Source organism: Girardinichthys multiradiatus, chromosome 1, assembly GCF_021462225.1.
Source record: "Girardinichthys multiradiatus isolate DD_20200921_A chromosome 1, DD_fGirMul_XY1, whole genome shotgun sequence".
In the NCBI taxonomy this organism is placed as follows: domain Eukaryota; kingdom Metazoa; phylum Chordata; class Actinopteri; order Cyprinodontiformes; family Goodeidae; genus Girardinichthys; species Girardinichthys multiradiatus.
The window spans coordinates 43277567-43302018 of record NC_061794.1 but is presented as its reverse complement, the minus strand read 5'-3'; the positions used below and the strand labels follow the sequence as shown (position 1 = coordinate 43302018).

The 24452-nt window shown below is 38.0% G+C and overlaps 2 protein-coding genes across 2 annotated transcripts; one reads left to right on the top strand and one right to left on the bottom strand.

Annotated features, from left to right (window-relative positions):
* The first annotated feature begins 9825 nt into the window (after positions 1-9825).
* LOC124882999 (P2Y purinoceptor 1-like) lies at positions 9826-13332 on the top strand. Its single transcript, XM_047389832.1, has one exon. The coding sequence runs from the start codon at positions 9862-9864 to the stop codon at positions 10840-10842; it is 981 nt and encodes a 326-aa protein (XP_047245788.1). The 5' UTR covers positions 9826-9861; the 3' UTR covers positions 10843-13332.
* Positions 13333-17861: 4529 nt separating this feature from the next.
* LOC124882948 (UDP-glucuronosyltransferase 2B20-like) lies at positions 17862-23718 on the bottom strand. The gene is made up of 2 exons (XM_047389705.1): positions 23611-23718; positions 17862-19764 (listed from the first exon to the last, which is right to left on the bottom strand). Exon 2 carries the CDS (start codon positions 19760-19762, stop codon positions 18161-18163), a length of 1602 nt encoding a protein of 533 aa, XP_047245661.1. The 5' UTR covers positions 19763-19764; positions 23611-23718; the 3' UTR covers positions 17862-18160.
* Between the last annotated feature and the right edge of the window lie 734 nt (positions 23719-24452).

The window sequence follows — 24452 nt, the reverse complement described above, 5'->3', positions numbered from 1 at the left end:
CCCAAAGCTCTCGTTTTGGTTTCCTTTGATCATAACACTCTCTCTTTTAAGGATTTTGCAAATTTAAGCCCAGTCTGGATGTTTTCTTTGGTAGAAAATAATTCTGTATTGTAACTTAACTTTTTGTACAGAAATATAAAAAAACAGTAGATTGTTTTCACTTGTAGACCACAACCAGCACGTATTGGAAATTTCAGGACCACCTTCAATGTTCTTAGCCTCAAGGCATCCTCCCTTCCAGTTCGAGTCTAGTAATTTCATTTTCAATTTTTGTAACGTCCCATATTCTGTCCAATCATTGGTCATTTTCTTCACAATGTCATGGTGCAAATATAATGTTTTGAATAAATTTGCACCATTCCCATGACTGATACATGCAATTATGTCCTTTCGATCCTTTGTTATGTTTCTACAAACAATGGTTCTACCTAAACGATACGAATGAGCAAAAGTCAGGAAAATCCCTTCTAGGATCTCCAGCTGAACAATATTTCAGGTTAATCATTTTCACTATGATTGATGGCAAGAAGACTGAATGCTGAAACTGAACCGAATGGGGATTTAGTCACGCAAACAGGTTATTGCATGTTTTGATTTACTCCTCTAACCACTTTGTTCATATTTCACTTTAATTGTACAACAAGATATAACCCATTTTATGGGGAAAAGAAATTGAAACTCTTTATCAAAGTATTTTTTTACATAGCACAAATCTGCCACATTTGATAGCTTCTGCATGTCTCCTACAGCACTAAAATTAAAAATCGAACTCTTCTTTTCACTTAGAACACTGCTAACAAGGTTATGGTCACAATGTTAAGAAAGCTTGTTGTGGGTTTGATTACATAATGTAGTTATGTAATCAATGTATTGTATTGTTTATTGTGTTTTGATGTAATCATGTTGATATGACGATATATAATTTTTATGTCCATGAAAATTTAAATCAGTATTATGTTAAATATCACCTGTACCAAAGGGTAATTTGACATTGTCACCATAAAAAGCGTTTGTGTGACACCTCTCATTGGAATGAGTGTCACATGTTTTTCTGTAGGCGCTCATCCTTTCGCAGCTCCTGCAGATTAATTGAGTACAACTGACTCCACTCTGCACAGAGCTTCCGTCTCTTCCAGTTGAACATTTTGCAGAGTGATTTTGATAGCTAAGGGTACCTTCATAAAAGCCTGGTGTCACTTTGGACTACTGTTGGTGACAAGGTTTTGTTGCTCAGGTCTGCTTGAAGAAAAGTGATATTGTTCTTACTGTGTTTTTTTGGAGGGTGTGTTTTGAGCTGATGGCACCTTTTCTTTGACTTTATAACAAACCCGTTGTTTTCCTCAGTTTGTTACTTATTTACTAAATTTAAATTGTATTTTCTGACTGTCAATAAAAGCAGGTATTAAAATGTACAAGTAGATGGTCTTTCTGGGTTTACAGTGGGATTCCAGGTTGGCACTGAAGAGAAGAGATAAGTTGTCAACATTTGAGGTTTGAAATGAGGAAATATGTCAGAGGGAAATTCTCCAAGAGGAGGTGAATTTACCCACAGTCTGAGGTTGACAGGTGGTGGTGAACGGCGGCTTGGTAATGGTGTCCTTGTTGTTTTTTCTTTGAGAGTAGGAACTTGAGAAACAGAAGAAGGGAGCATGGACAGGCTGGTGAGCGGACGGTAAGTTGTTGGAGTGATCTAGGCAGCTGGAATCAGGAGGGCCGTCAGAGAAGCAGTGAGGAGATTTACATGTGGGGGAATATTGAGTGGATTTTTCCAGCAATCACAAGGAGCACGGCAGTAGAGCACTTGAAAGCAGGAACCGAGCATGAACATGGGAACTGGTTCCTGTGGAAAGGAAGAAAGCAAAGGTAAGCATCTGAACTCAAGGTAGGCCTGAATACCACACATAAGCGCAAAACATTCTGGCACCTGCATTAAGGAGTCTGCTCGCCTTCTCCTGATCAGATTTGATGAGCTGCAGCTGTGGGAGCACACCTGCCAGTTACACCCTGCAATGAGAGGAAGTGAGGAGTGATATACTTGCACACACCAATCTGTACACAGCTATGTGGTTATGACACCTCTCCCATTAACCCAAGCCAAATGTGTTGATTTTGGGAGCTTTTCCTGTCCTCTGTTAGGGGTATCAACCATCCTTTTGTCATGTCTGATATTTGTTAGTAAAAACTAAGACATTTACACAAAATGAGACTCCGCTTACTTTCTTTTTGTCATTTCCTGATTTTTCCCTTTTCTTACTCTTACAATCCCACTGGAACCTAATGTAACAAATGTAACTACTGTTATTTGTAGAGCAGGTCAGTTTCCTTATACATGGAAATGCTAGAATAAAGTGGATTTACTTTCTTTTTACTGTGACTGCACATTAAATCTCAGTCAACTTAGAGAGCACCAAACTTAGCCTAAGAATTCCTGCCAAGAGTCTTAGCTTAAGCGTGATTCCCTTCTCTGCCGAGAGCGACTCTGAGCAAGGAGATGACAGAAATTCCTATCTTAGTGAGGAGATGTGATTGACCCCATTGCTTGGTGTGATGCTGTCTAAGAGCTGTGATTGGTTGTTGCAAAAGACAAAAAAACTAACACACTCCTAGTAATCATGTTATGGTTTGTGAGGTATAGGACCCCAGAATGCAGACGAGCAGGCAGCGAGATGGTAAGTGCAAAAAGGTTTAATAACAAAAACTCACAGCAGGAGGCATGAACAAAACAACAAAAGGGCAGGCATGGCATGATCAAAAAACAACAAGACATGGTTTGAGAAATGTTTCCGCGATGACTGACTGAACAGGTGTGTATAAATGGAGTGTAAACCAGGTGGAGCTAGGAGACAGATTAGTTTGGAGCAGGTGAACCGGATAAAGATAATTAACAGAGAACACAACGTGACAGGAGCAAAACATGGCTTGAACAGAACGCAAATCCAAGGAAACAAACTAATAGGACTATAAATAGAAAAACATGAAACAAAAGCATAAACAGGAAAATAATAAACAGAAGCATGATTCAAAACTTGAGCAGTGAAAAACATTTAAGGAAAAAACCAAAAAACCCCAAGTCATAACAAATCATTGGAGAGAAATTAACCCAGAAAGATAACCACATCATGCTGCCATCACTATATTTCCCTGTGGTGTCCTTCTGGTGATAATAAGTGTTATTTCTGTGCCATATCTGTGTTATTTCGAAACTTGCCTTTAGAAATTGTGGACTAAAGTTCAATTTTGCTTTTATCGGTGCATAACACATTACACAGCAAGGATTTGGGAGATTTTAGCCATGACTGGATGTGGTCCTTGGAATAAAATGATTGTGTCTTTCAATCCTATTCCTTAGTTTCACATTTGTCCCATAGTTTCTTGAATTGTTGACAGCTGTATTTAAAATTTGTTGGTGAATATATATAATACTGTGGCCTTTTTTTAACATGCTCCTCACTGATACCTTTTTATGGTTGAGATCCTTCTAATCTTTTGTAACTTATTTGTAGACGATGGATTTAGCTAAAGAATGCAAATAAGAACGCTTCTGGGTAATCAAACATACTTTAATTGATTTTGTTAGGCTTGTAATAAAGAAGATTAAATGTCGAAACAAAATCAAAATTTGGTTCAACCAGGCTGCTGGTTGATCCTAGGCTCTTACTTTTGAGGAAACTTGTACATATTGCATTCCATCTGCATGTCTTGACAGAAAGTCAGTCACACCCATTTTTACTATGCTCTAGTTGCATGTTTAACAGCCAGTGACTGCCATTAACAATAAATGCCAACACCAGTTTATTTGTAATAAATACCATTTCATGCAAATAACAAGGTATGCATTCAAACTTTAAGAGAACATGTTCACAAACATGTGCCACTCAATATAATAAAAATCATTTTAAGTGCAAGAAAACAGTTCTTCAATGTAGCTGCCTTTTATACATGCAACATGCCTACTGGATTTTCAGGTTGGGGTGAGTTGACTTTCCAAGTCAGAATTCCAATGCAAGGTCTGTTCCAGTTGATGCTCCTTACCTGGAACTCTTAGTGCTCTGACCTTTAAAGTATGTAACATGCTAATAATAAACCAGTTGGATCTTACTTGTTGTTCACCAGGGGTTCTAATGTAGGTCCTCGACAGGTGTATTACATCTAGGAATAGCTGAAAAGAACATCAGCTAAAAACGTCTTGTGTTATATGTCTTTTGTAGGCCAGATTCTAGTGTCAAACACATACCGTATTTTCTGCACTATAAGGCGCACCGGATTATAAGGCGCACCTTCAATGAATGGCCTATTTTAGAACTTTTTTCATATATAGGGCGCACCGGATTATAAGGCGCATAGAATAGAAGCTACTGCAGTCAAACGTTTGACTGGGGCTGCGTTATGCATCCACTAGATGGAGCTGTGCTAAGGAGAATGTCAACAAAACAGTCAGATAAGTCAGTCAGTCAAACTTTATTAATACACTACAAACCAGCGTTCTGATAACTCCATTCACTCTCATGGTAAGGTCTCCTCTACATAGAACTCTATTGAATAGAGCCAACCGCACGTTAGGAATGCATTGGAGTCTATGAAGTTGAAGTTGAAATCAAACGTTAGTTAAAACGTGAAAGGGAACTTTTCCCCGATTCAGAAAACACGTAAAAGAAACAGTTTGATGCACTAAATCAAACGTTAGTACTGTTAACCTTTCCTGTTTCTGTCCCCTGACCGTAGTCTGATGACACAGGGGAGACGCTTTCTCCAGGGCCGAAGTTACTAGTTTCCTCGTGGTTAACTCCCTCACTCATACGTTGCTGAGTTGAGCATGAAGAAACAGCATCAAAACACCGAGTTGTTGACGAGATTCGGGGTTCTTTTTAATGACTTTGCAGCACGTAAAAACACAAGGCTTACAGTCTCATACACCGCTGCTCCGGTTGCCGTCTCTACCCACCGCACACACACAATAATACCGACGTCACTCCTTCACTCTTGATTCTCAGCTACGGCAGCACACAGCGCCACCTCTGTCCGGAGGAGTAATGTCAACATCTTCCATACACACGCATGAAACATACACCCCACACACTGAGCTTCTAATCACATATAGTTCAGGCAATTCCTGCAACAGTACATTCAAACGTTATACACACACAAGTGGTGTTGGACTAGGAGTAAGCACAGTACAGGTGTTTACCGCTATTACTTCGGCGACACCCCTGACTACGGTAGCCGTAATGCTGCAAGCGGTGCGGCTTTGTAGTTTACCAGTCGTACTGAAACATTTTGACAGAGCGCCGTGTACAACCAGTATGGATCAACCAATTAACCAATTGATCCATATATAAGGCGCTCCGGATTACAAGGCGTACTGCCATTTTTTGAAAAAATTAAAGGTTTTTAAGTGCGCCTTATAGTGCGGAAAATACGGTAATTGGTTGCATTTACATAGGAAGTCAGATTTCTGATTAATCACACTTAAAACGTAAATGGTGTCCAGCTGCTTAATTAAAACAATTGTAATTGCTAATTGTCATACTCAGTGACCAGACTATCTACTAATAGTAACATAAGCTGATAACAATGGATGTCTTTGCATTTCGTTCCATTTATTCAATAAAGTAACATATGTGTGCCTGAGGCCTTATTGAATGTTCAGGTTGAAGATTGCTGTTTTTATGTCTTAGCTCTGATTGCTGACTTCATTATGTACTCCATTTGACTTGGAACTTATGACTGAGAAGAAAACAGAATATAGGAATTAAAAACCCCCACCAAATACTAGCTGTTGGATGAAAGATTATTTCACTGAAAAACCTCAACAACTCTTTTTCAATGGCTTCTTGTCCAACAATTGTGAGATCCACTATGGTCTACCTCCGGGCAGCTCTCTTGGCCCTCTCCTTTATTCAGTTTACACTAATGACTTGCCTGATGTATCAAACCAATCTTCAGTTGTTATGTTTGTATGTATATACCTGCACAAGTATGTTCTACTCTGATTCAATGTTAGTTATATATCAGGTGTACTGGAAAATGAGACAGATTCACTTAAGAAATGGGTGAATGATATGGTTCTGAATGTTAATAAAACCAGATCTATGTTTATCGGAAGTAAACAGCGACTGCACAATAATCAGAAGTTGATCCTTGAAACAAAGAGCACTGCATTGGAGCAAGTTACCCAAATTAAATTACAGGTCCTTCTCAAAATATTAGCATATTGTGATAAAGTTCATTATTTTCCATAATGTAATGATGAAAATTTAACATTTATATATTTTAGATTCATTGCACACTAACTGAAATATTTTAGGTCTTTTATTGTCTTAATACGGATGATTTTGGCATACAGCTCATAAAAACCCAAAATTCCTATCTCACAAAATTAGCATATTTCATCCGACCAATAAAAGAAAAGTGTTTTTAATACATAAAACGTCAACCTTCAAATAATCATGTACAGTTATGCACTCAATACTTGGTCAGGAATCCTTTTGCAGAAATGACTGCTTCAACGCGGCGTGGCATGGAGGCAATCAGCCTGTGGCACTGCTGAGGTCTTATGGAGGCCCTGGATGCTTCGATAGCGGCCTTTAGCTCATCCAGAGTGTTGGGTCTTGAGTCTCTCAACGTTCTCTTCACAATATCCCACAGATTCTCTATGGGGTTCAGGTCAGAAGAGTTGGCAGGCCAATTAAGCACAGTGATACCATGGTCAGTTAACCATTTACCAGTGGTTTTGGCACTGTGAGCAGGTGCCAGGTCGTGCTGAAAAATGAAATCTTCATCTCCATAAAGCTTTTCAGCAGATGGAAGCATGAAGTGCTCCAAAATCTCCTGATAGCTAGCTGCATTGACCCTGCCCTTGATAAAACACAGTGGACCAACACCAGCAGCTGACACAGCACCCCAGACCATCACTGAATGTGGGTTCTTGACACTGGACTTCTGGCATTTTGGCATTTCCTTCTCCCCAGTCTTCCTCCAGACTCTGGCACCTTGATTTCCAAATGACATGCAGAATTTGCTTTCATCCGAAAAAAGTACTTTGGACCACTGAGCAACAGTCCAGTGCTGCTTCTCTGTAGCCCAGGTCAGGCGCTTCTGCCGCTGTTTCTGGTTCAAAAGTGGCTTGACCTGGGGAATGCGGCACCTGTAGCCCATTTCCTGCACACGCCTGTGCACGGTGGCTCTGGATGTTTCTACTCCAGACTCAGTCCACTGCTTCCGCAGGTCCCCCAAGGTCTGGAATCGGCCCTTCTCCAGAATCTTCCTCAGGGTCCGGTCACCTCTTCTCGTTGTACAGCGTTTTCTGCCACACTTTTTCCTTCCCACAGACTTCCCACTGAGTTGATTCAGATGATTAGGTTCATAGGTCGTTTAGAGACCCTTTTAATGATATGCTAATTTTGTGAGATAGAAATTTTGGGTTTTCATGAGCTGTATGCCAAAATTATCCGTATTAAGACAATAAAAGACCTGAAATATTTCAGTTAGTGTGCAATGAATCTAAAATATATGAATGTTAAATTTTGATCATTACATTATGGAAAATAATTAACTTTATCACAATATGCTAATATTTTGAGAAGGACCTGTACATGTGACTGTTGTCTGCCGCTCAGATATGATGAAAAAGGTCATGAAACAACAAATCTTAAAGCTGTTTTTTTTTTTTTTATTCTTCTCCTCTCGCTTTGTTATGTACGGAGCACGCAAAGGAACATGGGAGATTTTTTTCTCTTTTGCGTCCCCAAGCAGTACTTTGAGCGTTCTCACGGAACATTCTTTGTGTTATTTCACAATACTTTGTGAGATAGTTTCCAAACCTGACAACTGCAAAAATGGAACAAACACTACACCCGTTTTTGAGATTTATTGAGTTTTATTTAGAAATTGGCCTACATAAAAGGATATTCAATCAGACTTAAAGACAGTTATTACCCACGAGCTGTCAGACTACTGAACTCTGGACAATAATATTCCACTAAACCACATTTGTTACACTTTATTAGCTTATTGCTGCTGCACGATGTGTACTTTTTTTTATTGGACACCATTAGTGCTTTTTTTTTTATAGTGAGTTGAACGGTTCTTCTTATCCCAAGCATTTCATTGCATTGTTGACTGCCTGTTAACCTGCATATGACAAATAAACCATATCAATGCCATATCAGGGCTGTTTGTTTTGTGAGCAGTTTGTCATCTGTGCTGCTGTTCCAAAATGCACAGCTTTCTCAAGGTGATTAACGATGTTTGCGAGGGAACACAAAAGTATTGCATGGGGACGCAAAAGTATTGCAAGCAAACGCAAAAGAAAAAAATTCCCCCATGTCCCCTCGTGGGCTCCGCAGTTATGCACCCAACCATGTGTTGAAGAATTTCAGCCTGTATTCCATAGTTCTGATTAATGAGAATATATGCCTAATACAACTGTGGCAAATATTGTCTGGTTTATTAGATTTTATTTTGCATTTTCTGACTACAGAATGCTTGATAATGTTACTGTTCTGAAGGCAAGACTCTGATGCAGTTTTTGAGCTCGCCATTACGGGCTGTCTGAGTAATGTTAAGAAGAGATGTAAACAAATATTGTTTAAGCAAACAGTGATAATCATCAGTTTGGATGCAGTTTATCTTTGGGAGTGTGGATCCATGAAACTAGATCATTTGTTAATTAGGTTTGTTGTTTTGGACATTTTCTGTTAGATCTTTTTACTTAACAGGAGATATTAAGTTTTTGTCTTGAGTTGGTGATTTTAAATATATTTAGTTGCCTTTTTCTTACTTGATCTCCACAACATAAGTGATGAAAATACATATGTTACCAAATATAGATTAGGGTACAAATAAAGGCTTTTGGGTTGATTAGTTAGGCTTACAAGGCAGCATGTGGCTGTGATATTCTATGTAATCTACTGACATAAGTTTTAATTACATTGAGTTATAATTTGTGTTTTATTTGTGCATTCTGTTTTGTAGAACCACAAACAGCCGCACCTGTATACCTGAATCTGCTTTTTAAAGAAACCGTAAAGCATCACCTGCTCTGATAAATGTCTTGGGGGTCATACAGGCATTTAACCAGTGCACGCTCTGTGATGACCACCATAGTAAACTGGTCTTTAATCTTTGTTGATAGTTAATCTCAGTTAATGCATGAAGTTACAACTTTTTTTTTATTTTATCAAACACTGTATGAGCATCCATTTATGTTTATTTTGTAGTTTTTACAGTGCTGGAGTGTTTTGGAGATGCAAGGGTTATCCTGGATCTGAAAAGGTTAAATAAATAAATGCACCCTTCAGAAACTCTCTTGTGGGATTTTGTGATGTCAAGGATTTGAAACTGTAGTGTAGGCTGTGAAATTTTGAAAGCTCTTTTCTAGATAGTCTGAAATATAAATTTGTGAAAGCAAAACAAAAATTTTAGTTCCTATTATAGGCCTGTAGTAACAGTTCAACATTACATAATTTTTCTAAGTCAGTCATTGTGTTTGATTTTGTGTACCACCTCGAGATTTTTAATGGCCTTTGTGGCCCACCTTGTGAGAGATTTCTGGGGTTGCCACTGGACCAGTGCTCTCAGCCCGCTACAAAAAGAAAAAGTTAACTACATCTTTCATTTTGTTTACAAAATAAAAAAAAATTTCTTTCACTTTCAAAACTTAAAGATTTTCTCTAATTAACCCCTGTAATGATAACAAACATCCACTAGAAAGGGTGTTGCGCTCTCACTTGTCTGCACAGTCAAATCTGACTGCAACTAGGCAGGACTTAAAACAGGAAGTTATTTAGGTTGTGGTTTCTTTCACATTTGTGCAGCACCTCAGAAGAGAAGGGTTGAAGTGACTTGTTTCTGGAAGACAACATGAATAAGACCTACTGTACTCAACCAAATAAGAAATTTTTTGAACATACAATACTGCCTACTCTTTACATCTTGGTATTTATTGTTGGACTGGTAGCTAATGGCTGGGGATTGAAGTCTTTGCTGCACAACTGGAAGAAACTTGGGAATATTAATGTCTTTCTTCTAAACCTTGGACTTGCCGACATTTTGTATCTGTTTACTCTACCCTTTCTGATTGCGTACTACCTTAAAGGTAGTAAATGGATCTTTGGAGAAGCCTTCTGCAAGGTAACAAGATTCTGCTTCAACCTGAATTTATACTGCAGCATCGGATTCCTAACATGTATAAGCGTGTACAGGTACCTGGGCATTGTCCATCCAATGAGATCTTTGGGGAGATTAACAGTGACTCATTCTGTGGTCATCTCAGTCATTGTTTGGATTCTGGTGAGTGTTCAAAGCCTTCCAGACATGTTCTACCCCAAAACATTTACAGACAGAAAATGCTTTGACACCACCTCTAACTACTATATAAAGAGTTACCTGCATTACACCATCATATGGACATTCGTTGGATTTTGCATCCCTTTCCTCATTATTGTTGGCAGCTATGGACACGTGACCTATATTGTCTGCCGCTCAAATACGATTGACAAGGATCTGAAACGACGAAGCTTGAAGCTGTTGGTTATTTTGATTCTTCTGTTCTCAGTCTGTTACGTTCCCTACCATGTATTCAAGAACCTCAGCCTGTATTCCAGAGTTCTGATTTATCAGAATATATGCAGCAAATGGGACTCAGGAGTCTTCATTGCTCGTCAGGCAAGTCGTGGTCTCGTGAGTCTGAACAGCGTTCTCAACCCGCTGGTGTATCTCCATGTAAATGAGGATATGGGTGTTCAGTTCAGGCAGCTGCTGCAGGAATGTCAAGAGAAGTTGTGTTGTTTGTTTCAGAGAAAATCACGCTCTATGTCTGTACCACAGACTGAGCAAGAATGACCTTTAACAGTTTACTTTTTCATTCATTTACATATCCATTTATATTTTTTGTACAGTTTTTGTAAAGTTTCTTATGCTTTGTATTCTTTTCTTTTATAATTTTTTTGTTTCTCTAATTTTTCTGATTATACAAGATAAATCTGCTATGATTTTTAACAACAAGAACTGCATTTTCTGTAAACCACACAAGGTTCCTGGTATGAACACAGGCTCTAATTATAGACCACCACTGACAACAGTCAGTCAGTCAGTCATTTTCTACCGCTTATTCCATAGTGGGTCGCGGGGAAGCTGGTGCCTATCTCCAGCAGTCTATGGGCGAGAGGCAGGGTACACCCTGGACAGGTCGCCAGTCCATCGCAGGGCCCACTGACAACAGTTCTTTCTAATTTATCCATTTAGTTTTCATTAATCTAAATGACAAACTTTCCTTTAGGATAAGCAGTTTTATGTTGCTTTTACTATAAAGTTTGCCATTCATTGCATACCACAAGAGGATAAAGAAAAAAATAGATTTGCAATTGAATGCATGAAATATATCTATAAAATTTCACCACCATGACAAAAATAAATAAAAGCACTTACAATGTATGCCTTTCAACCATTGCACAGCAGCAAAAGTTGTAAAACACCGTAATTCAGTGTTTTTATCCAAATTAGATCAAATTAGAATCAACTCAGTCAGTTCTGTTGTGAATAGATTAATTGAACAGAGATGTTGTTATATGTTATGTAGAGAAAGCAAAACTTGAGTTTAGTTTAGTGGAACGGTTGCACATCATCCCACACAAACAATAAAACGGTTTAGTTTTTATCACTGATAAGCTGGAGCAGCAGTTGGACATAATAAAGCGCTATACAAGTGCAGGCCATCATACCATCTAAATAAACCACAGAACGTCCGAGAGAAACGATGCTGGGTGTGATGTTGAGCAACAGTGACTGTTTCTATCTGATAAGGCAAAACACATTTTCCATGTTACCAAGTTCTGCTTTACTTACAATGACGTGCTCTTCAAGAATTTGAGCTTGATTACGAACATAGCTCTCCATAATACTTTCAGAAACATGATTAGCTGCAACAGTTTACTGCACTAACCTCACACAGAGCAGAAAGAGATTTAGGTGGTTCTCTCAAAATTTTGATAAAACTCTATATTCTGTGCAAACATTGTGTGGAGAATAAAAAACAACTAAATTAACTCAAAGCATCAACTCAAGCGATCTATGTGTTTCAGTTTGACTTTGAGGACATACTTCTCAGGGTGTCCAATAGGTGGTAAGAATTTTACATGGCCCCCAACTTTATTTCAGACATATATTTAAGACAGGTACCAATTTGGACCTCCAGCAAATGGAGCAGATTGACACTTTGTATAATTTTCATAGGATGAGAGTTTCACCTGCATATTTATATCTTCTTAAATGGAAAATGTTTGGTACAAACAAGGTATTTTTCTTTTATTTGCCACACTTTTCACTTTCATTTTCATATCATAGTAAGTAGGGCCAAAAACACTCAGAGACATTTTACTCCACAGACTTGTGCACCCCGTTCAGTAAACTTGGCTAAATAAAGCATTTTAGTAGAAAGTTCTTGCTGGGATTAGACTAAAACATTTTCTAGATCAACAAAATAGAAAACATTCAAACGAAAATGTTAGGAAACTGGACTCCTTTTTTTAAATTAATAAATCAAACTGCAAATTGGTCTTTTCTACTTTGGTTCGCTAGGTAAAAAGAACAGCATTAACAATAAAATTATTTTGGGTCTTTTCAACTTGAACATTTTGGTCCATGGTGCAAAAAGTTTGGACACCACTGATCTAGAAACTAATGGGCAGTGTTTATATTTTTGGAGGTTTTGTTGCACAACTGGGACAAATTTCTGTCCCAATCTAATTGCTTGATAGTGTTATATTGATTGAAATTCTCCCTTCTGGTGGTGCACCTCTCCTCAAGTAATGAAAGGACCATTAGCAATGCAATTTGCCAATGAACTACTTTCATCTTTAATTAGCAGCAGTAGTACTTTACTATTGCTAAATGCATTTTCAGACCTTCAGATGTAATTCATCCACCTAGAGAAGTGGTTCTTAAACTTTTCATAACAACTACCACCTCAGTACCACCCACTAAGGTTTGCAAGTACAACCACAGTGACAAACAAAATATTAAAACAGTAGTACAACAAACAAGATTTTTTTCAGTTTATTGTGTTTTCTAATAAAAAGAAACGGAAAACAATTGGAAAAGGTTCTTATACACTGGCTTGCATCCTTGGTTGAGAAATGCAATCTGAATATTTGTTTTATTATTTACTCAGAAGTTTACCTGTCCTTATTCCAAACTGGAAAAATTTAACAAGAGGTACCCTGATGTTGGGTTGCACGATATCAGGAAAGCATTTAAATTGCAATAATGTCTGTGAATGGTGTGATAATGATTTGACTTGTGATAAATAAACAAATAAGTGAATATTATGAATTATTACCAGACCCAGCTCATTATTTCCATCTCAATAACAAGGCTTGGCTGCACGGTGGCGCAGTTGGTAGCACTGTTGCCTTGCAGTAAGAAGGTCCTGGGTTCAGTTCCTGGCCGGGGGTCTTTCTGCATGGAGTTTGCATGTTCTCCCCGTGCATGTGTGGGTTCTCACCGGGTACTCCAGCTTCCTCCCACAGTCCAAAGACATGCCTGTTAGGTTAATTGGTAACTCTAAATTGCCCTTAGGTGTGTGCTTGGTTGTTTGTGTGTTGCCCTGCGATGGACTGGCTACCTGTCCAGGGTGTACCCTGCCTCTTGCCCATAGACTGCTGGAGATAGGCACCAGCTCCCCTGTGACCCACTATGGAATAAGTGGTAGACTGACTGACTGATAACAAGGTTTTATTTTAAAAAGGTGCTTCTGGTCTACATCTAATGTTTTGGCACTGAAAGTTGTAGTTGTAGTTGGTTAATGACTCAACCACCTTACCACATCTTTACTTTTGTAGTGTTGAGTTTAAGAGAGAAAGTAAGTACATTAAACTTAAGGGGGCATGGTATGCATGACTTAACATGCTTAAAGACAGCCAGAAGCTAGAGGCTCACACCAAATAGGGAAAGTACATGTGTCTTTAGAGGAGACTGTGCTAGTTAAAATGGACGTCCAATCAAGATGTTTATGTTTTGTCTCAGTAGCATGTGGTCAAACCTTTTCATGCTGTCCGACTACATTCCTTTGTCATTGAAGTAGTACTCCTGCATGTCTGAACAGTTCTGTTGTCTGATGTTCATCTCTGTCTGGAACGAAATTCAGTTAAAGTAACTGCTGCACGTATGTTTAATGACTCATGTTAAATGTCATGCTTATTCTTTTTTTTTCATGTTACCATGTCCCCTCTGCCTTCTTCACCACTATAATCAGCTTCATTCATTTCTCCTGTGCCATGCCTAATCATTCTCCCTGTTTCTCCTGTGCACTGCACTACATAAGCATCTCTCAGTCTCTGTTTCTCTGCATGATTATTGACCATCTTGTGCCAGTAGTGTTCCTTCCTTGCTCACAATTTCGTTCTTGCCTTTGACCAAGTTTATGCCCATGGATTAGTCCCTCTCTGTCTGAGGGATTTCTACTGCTGTTCTGATAAATGGACATTGATCCTCGTCATGACTTCTAACATCTGATCCTCATCTAATCCCTTGACTAAGCAGACCTACACCTGCCTGTTTGTAAATGACCACCTCCTGTTTATTCACCATGTTTTTGGATTGTGGATTTTGTTGGACAGGCGTTTGTGTTTGGGACACCTTGTGTGAATACAGCAGGAAATCTGTATTCACACTGTCATGATCTGCCTGTGTTAAGAGTTTTAGTTTAGTTTCGTTTTAGTTGTAGATTTTCATGTTAAGTTTCTCTTTTTGCTGATATTTCTTGTAATGTACATTTATATTTTGTTAGATTTCCTCCCAGTTGTTTGTGTTTTCCAGTTGCTATTGTTTTAGTTCATTCATTGTAGTTTAGATTCATGACTCATTCTTTCATGAACTCTCTGCTCACCTGTGTTAATTAGTACCAACAATTTTGTCCACGTGTGTAGCTCCATGTCTGGTTAGCTGCCTCTTATCTGTATCATGGTCTCCATGTAAGTTGCTTTAATTATTAAATCATTGCTTTGCTCCACTACACTCTCCAACTGGGTCTTTCCTCTACATTAACATGAACACACACAACCTGTTTTTTCTCTTTTCAGAGCTACTAGAGGTGATCTTTGAGCTGAATATCACTCTTGACTACAGTTCAATAAATCATTTTTTGAGACGGTTTACTCCTCTGTTGTGGCTGAATTTCCAGGTCCTCAGTGTTTATTACAGTATGAACACTGTGTTGTATTTTGAACATTTTATGTTTTTTATCTTATTGCTTTATACTCAAATATGTTTATCCTTGGCATGGATGTTTTTTTTTCCCAATTTTGATTAAACATTAAAAGTGTTTGCTTCTACATTGCAGCACCTCCAATGCCCTCGGTTTACCTCTGTTTTTCAAAACACCCTTTGCTGTACTGAATTAGAGAGTGAAACTTACAAACTCTGAAAAGAGAATCTAAACAGTCAAAATGAGAAGAGATTGTGGTAAGAGATGTTTTTCTTTATTTACCAAATCTGGAAAATTTCAGTGTACACAAATTGACTCTTAAAACTGTCAGCATGTATATATGCTATTCACCACAAGCTTATTTTCACAGTTGTCTTTATTTTTACTATTAATAATAGTGATCATTAAATAACCTTATCACATGGTATCCCACTGAAATCAGTGTTTTGAGCTGGTTTACAGCTCTGAGCAGCCTTTTGCGTTATTTTCCTTAACTTTTTTATGGCAGGTTTTAACTCATCAAATATTTATATTAAAGAGTTTTTACGAGAGTTTTAAAGAGTTTTCAATGTTGGGATTATGAATCTGAGAATATTATTTAATATTAATATTTTATCAAATATTATTTCGGTCTGTTAAGGGTTGTCCTGTGAATACCAGCCCAGTAAGGTGATGGTATTAGGACAAAATAGAAAGGTGTGAGACGAGCTCTGACATTATTGAACAGCATAAACTCTGCACATATATGGAGTGAATTCACACAATTTCTTAAAATACAAGAATTTATTAACAAAAATAAGTCAACTCAAAGTCAAACATATTTCAATCAACAAACTCTTTACTATGCTAAAACAATCCAACTAAACTACCAAGCAGAATTAAAGAATAACGAAGACTAATGGGCTATGTACAATATAAACAAGTTGATTAAAGATGATTAGAAATCATGACCAAAAGAGTGATGCAACATTACCATGCAATGTTTATTTTTGAGAACCAAGGATTATGTTGAAGAACCTGGAAATGAAGTTAAGTTAGTCTTGGAACCAACTTAGGCAATAATCAGCAAATGTTTAGACAACCATTCACAATGCAAGATCATAAAATATTATTTTAATTAAATAATGTTTTAAATAATGATCTGCTTAATAAAAGCAACCTTCTGGATGACTAATTCTCAACGGTGACTAATTAGCTGCCTTTATTTATTAAAATAATATTTAAAGAAATATTATTAAGGGAATATTTGGAAAAGAGCCAAATCTTTCTGGAAAAATGGGGCTTAATGGTGTTTACTTAGTTATCAGATTTAGTAAAGTGTTTGGGCAGAACAATAATGGAAAGATTTAGATTGAAATGATCTAAACGTTTTTCAGCACACGCATTCAGGTTGTGTTCTTTGTTTGTGTGTTTTTAAAGTTAAGACAAACTTTATTTAAATGGTGATTTTAAACAGAATATTGATCATAACGCGCCGTCCGCTTATGCATTTTAACCCTTTTATTAACCCTGGTATTTTAAAGGTATGAGTTTGATTCTGGTGCTAAGCTATTAGCTTCTTTGTTAGCTCAATTGCTAACAGGTAAGGACACGTGCTTGTTGCTAAAGAATATTTACCCAGAAAGGTTTAGTTTTCAATCCAGTAAATGTGTCATTATTTTCAATCATCCTCAATCAACTTGTTTATATTGTACCCATTAGTCTTCGTTATTCTTTAATTCTGTTTGGTAGTTTAGTTGGATTGTTTTAGTATAGTAAAGAGTTTGTTGATTGAAATATGTTTGACTTTGAGTCGACTTATTTTTGTTAATAAATTCTTGTATTTTAAGAAATTGTGTGAATTCATTCCATGTGTCCAGAGTTTATGCTGTTCAATAATGTCAGAGCTCGTTTCACACGTTTCGATTTTGTTCCAATACCATCACCTTACTGGAATGGTATTCACAGGACAACCCTTAACAGAACAAAATATTATTTGATAAAATATTAAAATATTAATATTAAATATTAAATAATATTCTCAGATTCATAATACCAACAAGAGCATACAGATGATCATTTAGTTAAGACATGTTGTGTCTTAAAGCAGTTTAGTTTTTTAACATCCAAATTAAACCTGACAAAATCATACTCAATCATACGTATAACCAAACCTACCGACTCTTGTTGACAGTCAAATAAAATATAATGCAAAATCATTAGAAACACAGAAACTGAACAGGGCTCATGATGAATACATGTGCATAGCCCAGATCTCCATTCACACTGCTAGGACATGTATTCCAATTACCTGTTTAACTGAACCCAAGATCCATTCCTCCATCAACGATTGCAACACTTCTTTTAAGTGTTATCTTGTCTATTGTTTTGGTTTATACAAAAGCCAAATTTTAATATATAATTTAAAAGGTTGCTGACTCCTTTATTATAGTTGGTGTTTCACTATTTAAACCACTAGAAATATTTTTATAGGTATTTTGATCAGAAAGAGCCCTACAAGAGATGTTTTTTCTGCAGAATCAAAAGTGGTACCATGTATCAAGTATATTCCTTGGTATTGGTATTGAGTTTAAGATTTTTGAATTGTGACAACCCTACCAGCGCACCAGCATTAATTTAATGTCAGCGTAATTTTACAAACAATACTTGTGCAAAGGTCTTCTACAAATCACCTGCAAGTATTTATTTTATTATTCGAAGTTCAAAATTTCAGATGGTGTAACACAGATTTAACATGAAAGAAAAATAACAACCTAAACCCATTTGAAGATGCGTTGTTATTGTCACACTGAATATAAAATGTGAGAATAATGAATCATTAAAAAATTGCTTCTCTGAACTTCTCATCATAGATTTGCAGCCCATCACGGCCATCTCAACTACATTTAAATGGTGATGCACGCCATTCTCCACAGGTCCTCGCTATTGTTTACCTACAGTAACAAGCTGCATTTCTTATCATTTCCTCTTTTCAAGCGTTGATTTCCTGTTTCTTATCAAACTGGTAATGCAGCTTCTACAGGAAACCCAGATCAAGGAAATGATGAGCAACATGATTGCTACACAGAATGCCATCACATCTAGACAATAGTAGGCATACCAGGGCAGCTTATAAAACTCAGAGCGCAAGTCTCTTGCACCCCTGTGCCTCATGACATACTCCATCCAGAATACAGCACTGTCAATGGGTTTCATTGGTTTGTCATGATGAAGCGTTGACAGTTTGATCATGTTCTGCTTGAAGGGCTTTTCTGGGTCTAAAAGGTTCTTCAGAGCACTTGTCAGAGAGTCAACAGTCATTGTTCTCACATCAGCTATCTCAGCCACACCTCGGGCCTTCAGACGGATGATGTTGTCGTACTGGTCAAAGATGAGTGGAATACCTAGAACTGGTACACCATGGTAGATGGCCTGGTAAATGCCATTAGTGCCACCATGTGTGATGAATACCTTTGTTTTAGGATGGCCAAGGATATCGTTTTGAGGCAACCATTCTATTAGCCTGGTGTTGTTCCGTAAAGCAGCTGGTCGTTTACCAATATGTCTCCACACAACTTTCTGAGGGAGGCTGGCAAATGCTGATGCAAATGTTTCTGACAGGTCAGGGCCAAGATCACTCAGCAGAGTGCCCAGAGTCATCACAATTACTCCATGTTCACCAGAGCTCTGCAAAAACTCCTCTAAATCTGACGGCAGAGCCTTGGAAGGTTTCCCTTGGAAGCCTCCAATGTAGATGACATTGGGCATAGTGGGGCGAGGGAGCTCAAAGGTAAAATCAACCCGCATTAGCCAGAGGTCTGCAGCTTGTATCAGAGACAAGGGACTTATGTTATCTCCAAAGTATTTATCACACAAGGCCTTGTATGGTGGATTACTGACAAAGTAGTGCATGTAGACCAACATGCCTTGAAAGATAATATTTTGGACTCTTTCGAAAAAGTTCATTTTCTCAGAGAAATGGGAGAACACTGCAGGAACATAGGACAGTGGAGATGGAGCAATAGCAAAATGACCCTCTCCACTGAAAATCCAGCGTACATTGAAAACCAAGGGAAGCTTGAGATGGTGTGCCAGCAGCACTCCTCCTGGGAAAGCAGGGTCTGTCAGAAAAAGATCATAACCAGTTTTATTCAGCTGCCTGATCAGTGTCTTATTCTCAAATATGCTGGAGACCATCTTTGCCACATCCTTCTGGTTGTCCCCCAAGAAGTTGAAAAGATTCCTGTAAAACTCAAAAAAAGCCCATAATGTGCCTTCATGTCGATGGATCTCCATAGATCTCTCTAGGAAAGAGGTCATGACATCTTGGCTCTCGATATTTTGAGGCTGTTCCTGGGCAATTGTAATGGATGTATAAAGGGGTGAAAATTCAGAAACATACCAGCTGGTTAATGAACGGAGCACTGTAATTTGATGTCCCCGAAAATGTAATGCCTCCAAAAGGATTTTCATATTCAGCCAGTGACTCCCATCCACTGGGAAAACCAGCACTTTTCCACCATCACCACTGGAGAGCAGCGATGCTGAAAACAACAGTACGACCACTAGTGCTGGACCCATTGCTGTAAAACAGACACAGATCTTCATGATTTGAATGTTAAAATTTCAATTTCAGTTCAGTTCAGTTTGTGTATTAACAAATGTGCAGTTTGAATGAGTCAAGCAATATATTAAGAAGATTCCACAGGCCTCAGCATGCTAAATGCTAAAGTTCATGACAGCACAATCAGTACAATAAGAAAAGGTTTGACAATTATGGCTTCTTTAGAGGAGTTAAAAATAATATCATCACTCTTAAATGACTATGGCCACACAACTTTGCACCTGAATAAACTACAAAACAGCAACAATTCTTAAGGGCAACCAAAGTTGAGATACTCGTCCATCGTGCCAAGGCTCATTTCTGTTGAACTCCACTGACACTGTGTTACAACAAACACTTAACATGCATATTTCCTGCCGATTGCATCAAATGACCACTTCTTACTAAAGGGCTATGAAAGCCTGTAGCAAGCTATTGTTTTTCATTGAGCAATTTTATGTGTTAAAATTATATTATTAAAGAGTATTTAAGTTACCAACATGTGGATTGTGTTACTTTTGGTTGGAGCTACGATTTTAAATTTTTCCAGTATTTATGCCACTTCACAAACTTATGAAATTGTGAAGCATCCACCCTGGCTACTGTAGTCCTCAAATCAAGTAAATGTACACCATACTAAGATTTCTACCCTACTTCTGTTTTTGCCTCAATTATTTTAAACTTAGCTGATCTTTTGAATTTAAAGCCAAGTGTTAATTCAAATCACCTAAAGTTGTATTTATCCCTAAAAACGAGGAAGTCTTTCTTATTCAGTCTTGTAAAAAAGTACTGGGTAACTTCTAGATTTTTTTCTGTTTTGACATTTTTTGTTGTAATTACATGTTTATCACAGGGGAAATTGTAATAAAAGATAACATGAGTAAATACAAAAGCAGTTTTTAAGAGATAGTTTCATTTATTAAAAGAAAAAAGCTAAATCAGCCAGACCCTATGTGAAGAGTAATCACCCCATTTGTTAAACAATGAATAAACTGTTAAAAACCATGTTTTGTAAAGCTGAGTTAATTTGTTTTACCACCAACATCCAAATATGATCAGTGCAAAACCTGTAAAACCAAGAGGTCACTCAAATACACCCTGTCTGAAAACATAAAGTAGATTCTCAAAAACAAAACATTATACTGCTATCTAAAGAGATACACAGTCACTGAAATCTATTAGCGTGAAAAAGATTAGGAAGCCATTCTGTTGTGTACTTTGGAGCCTTTCCTATTTTGATCAAGTGTATTTTATTCATGAATATTTCCTGCTTGACTGTGTATTTTTACTTTTGCCACATCCTTCAGCATGTGACCTGATAAGATGTTATTGTTTGTGTGGTGGCACACTTTGGCCTCTGTCTGTATATGCACATTTACTACAAGCATGCATGCACACTATGTGGTGTACCCAATGTTCTGGAGGAGATCAGGCCACACAGTAATAAGATGCACAGGTACAAACGGTACAGTAACAACTGGATCCGAAACACAATATCTATAAGATTTGTGTTTACAATCAATGTGTGTCTTCTGGTTGAAAAATTTGGATGTCTTGCAAGTATGGGGTAAGAACGCTGTCAACAACAATGTGTATGTAAAGATGGAAATGTGTGCATATTAGTCAATAGTTGTGCATAAGTAAAATCCAAAAGAGGTATTGTATATTTTCTCTATAAGAATTGTAGAATATAAACTATCTATGTGTGTAACCTGTGTGCAGATAGAGGAGAGGGGAGTGAAAACATAGGGAGTGAGAAGCATAGAAAGTGCAAAGTCATAAATTGGTGAATGACAAGGGATTACCGGACAGGGGAGGATGAGTTTGCTAGAAGAGAATAACCAGAAGCACTCCTTATTTGGGCCTAAGGATATATGCTATATACATGAGTGACATGATATATGTATATGTTGAACACACCCTTAAGACTGAATAAAACGAGCTGAAAACAGAGGATAGCAGAGTTGGGCTCGCAGGTTTTGACTGGAGCATCTTTCTCTCACTCTGCAGAGGCGAACATAAGCTGATTGTACTTGTGTTTATTTCACTCTTTTGAAATCTGTACCCAAATCAACGGACCCGGGGAAGCAGAGACGGCTTCGACAGAATACAAAATCAAATGTTACAGCTTAAAGAAATTACAAACACAAAGTTCAAGTTTACAGTTGTGGTTTATTTGTTATGACTACAATATGCTATAAATGTTTGTGAATACGATTTATTTTCTATGAAAATACGAATTTACATCAGCGACTTCGCGTCACGTGATCTCAGGCTGGTTAGTGGAGCACAGAGTTAATCGATTCGCATTGCGCATGCGCTGTAACACTCCTCATCGCTAGTAAACGTAGTGCCAGAATGGGAGATAATTCAGTATAACAGGAATATAAGGAACAGAGGGAGATAGCGGGAAATCAAGAGTATTATAAATAAAGCATTGTTCTTATTTCATGAAATACAAAACTAAAACAAAGAATATAGTGGGTGGAGTTATACAATGATGTACAGTAGGTGGCGGTATGCACCTCTGAATTTGTTGCGCAACGTCACCAGAAGAAGAAGGAGAAGAAGCAGCAGTACTAGCGCCAAGATGACGGACCAAGAAACTACGGTACAAAGCCAGGTAATGTTAAAAGGTTTATATATGTCTTAATGTTGTTAATATATGCTCTTGGTCCGTCATCTTGGCGCTAGTGCTGCTGCTTCTTCTTCTCCTGGCGGTTCGCAACAAATTCAGAGGTGCATACCGCCAGCTACTGTGCATCATTGTATAACTCCACCCACTATATTCTATGTTTTAGTTTTGTCAGTCAGTCATTTTCTACCGCTTATTCCATAGTGGGTCACAGGGGAGCTGGTGCCTATCTCCAGCAGTCTATGGGCGAGAGACGAGGTACACCCTGGACAAGTCGTCAGTCCATCGCAGGGCAGCACACAAACAACCATGCACACACTCATTCATACACCTAAGGGCAATTTAGAGTTACCAATTAACCTAACAGGCATGTCTTTGGACTGTGGGAGGAAGCCGGAGTACCCGGTGAGAACCCACGCATGCACGGGGAGAACATGCAAACTCCATGCAGAAAGACCCCCGGTCGGGAATCGAACCTAGGACCTTCTTGCTGCAAGGCCACCGTGCAGCCTTGTTTTAGTTTTGTATTTACAATACTCTTGATTTTCCGTCATCCAATCGCGGCACTACGTTTACTGGCGGTGAGGAGTGTGACAGTGCATGCGCAACGCGAATCGACTAACTGTGCTCCACTAACCAGCCTGAGATCACATGACGCAAAGTTGCTGATGTGAATTTGTATTCTCATAGAAAATAAATCGTATTCACAAACTTTTATAGCATATTGTTGTCATAACAAATAAACCACAACTATAAACTTGAACTTTGACTTTGTTATTACTTGAAGCTGTAACATTTTATTTTGTATTCTTATAGAGAAAATATAGAATACCTCTTTTGGATTTTACTTATGCACAACTATTGACTAATATGCATACATTTCCGTCTTTACATACACATTGTTTTTGACAGCGTTCTTACCCCATATGCAAGTCTGATAAAGCAAAGCATACAAAACCTCACGTGCAATTTGTCTTGCAAAGTGAAGCAAAAGGAAAACCAAGACATAGTTGGCTGCCCACACTACCTGACGACTAAAATTAGGTCAAGTGTAATGGGGAAGTATTGTATAACAGTAAAAAAAAAAACAAATATATATATATATATATAGCTCTCTCTTCTAGCTGTTGAGGTCATTCTGTTCCAAATGATGCATATTATCTGCAAAAAGTTGATGACATTAATGCTCACCTTCAGCCTTGGTAGGTTGTGTTCCTTTGAATACTAATCCAAGCTAAAAGCAATCCAATGTCCAAGCTTATCAGACAACAGTCATGGTCAGCTGCTGGTTTAAACACGAGTGAATGTATAACTTCATGTTCCTAAATGAACTTCTCCAGTAGGCTGTCACTGCATGTAAACATACAGGTCCTTCTCAAAAAATTAGCATATTGTGATAAAGTTCATTATTTTCTATAATGTAATGATGAAAATTTAACATTCATATATTTTAGATTCATTGCACACTAACTGAAATATTTCAGGTCTTTTATTGTCTTAATACGGGTGATTTTGGCATACAGCTCATGAAAACACAAAATTCCTATCTCACAAAATTAGCATATTTCATCCGACCAATAAAAGAAAAGTGTTTTTAATACAAAAAATGTCAACCTTCAAATAATCATGTACAGTTATGTACTCAATACTTGGTCGGGAATCCTTTTGCAGAAATGACTGCTTCAATGCGGCGTGGCATGGAGGCAATCAGCCTGTGGCACTGCTGAGGTCTTATGGAGGCCCAGGATGCTTCGATAACGGCCTTTAGCTCATCCAGAGTGTTGGGTCTTGAGTCTCTCAACGTTCTCTTTACAATATCCCACAGATTCTCTATGGGGTTCAGGTCAGGAGAGTTGGCAGGCCAATTGAGCACAGTGATACCATGGTCAGTAAACCATTTACCAGTGGTTTTGGCACTGTGAGCAGGTGCCAGGTCGTGCTGAAAAATGAAATCTTCATCTCCATAAAGCTTTTCAGCAGATGGAAGCATGAAGTGCTCCAAAATCTCCTGATAGCTAGCTGCATTGACCCTG

Coding starts and splice junctions, on each gene's coding strand:
- LOC124882999 (XM_047389832.1), top strand. CDS start 9,862: ATGAATAAGACCTACTGTACTCAACCAAATAAGAAATTTTTTGAACAT.
- LOC124882948 (XM_047389705.1), bottom strand. CDS start 19,762: ATGGGTCCAGCACTAGTGGTCGTACTGTTGTTTTCAGCATCGCTGCTC.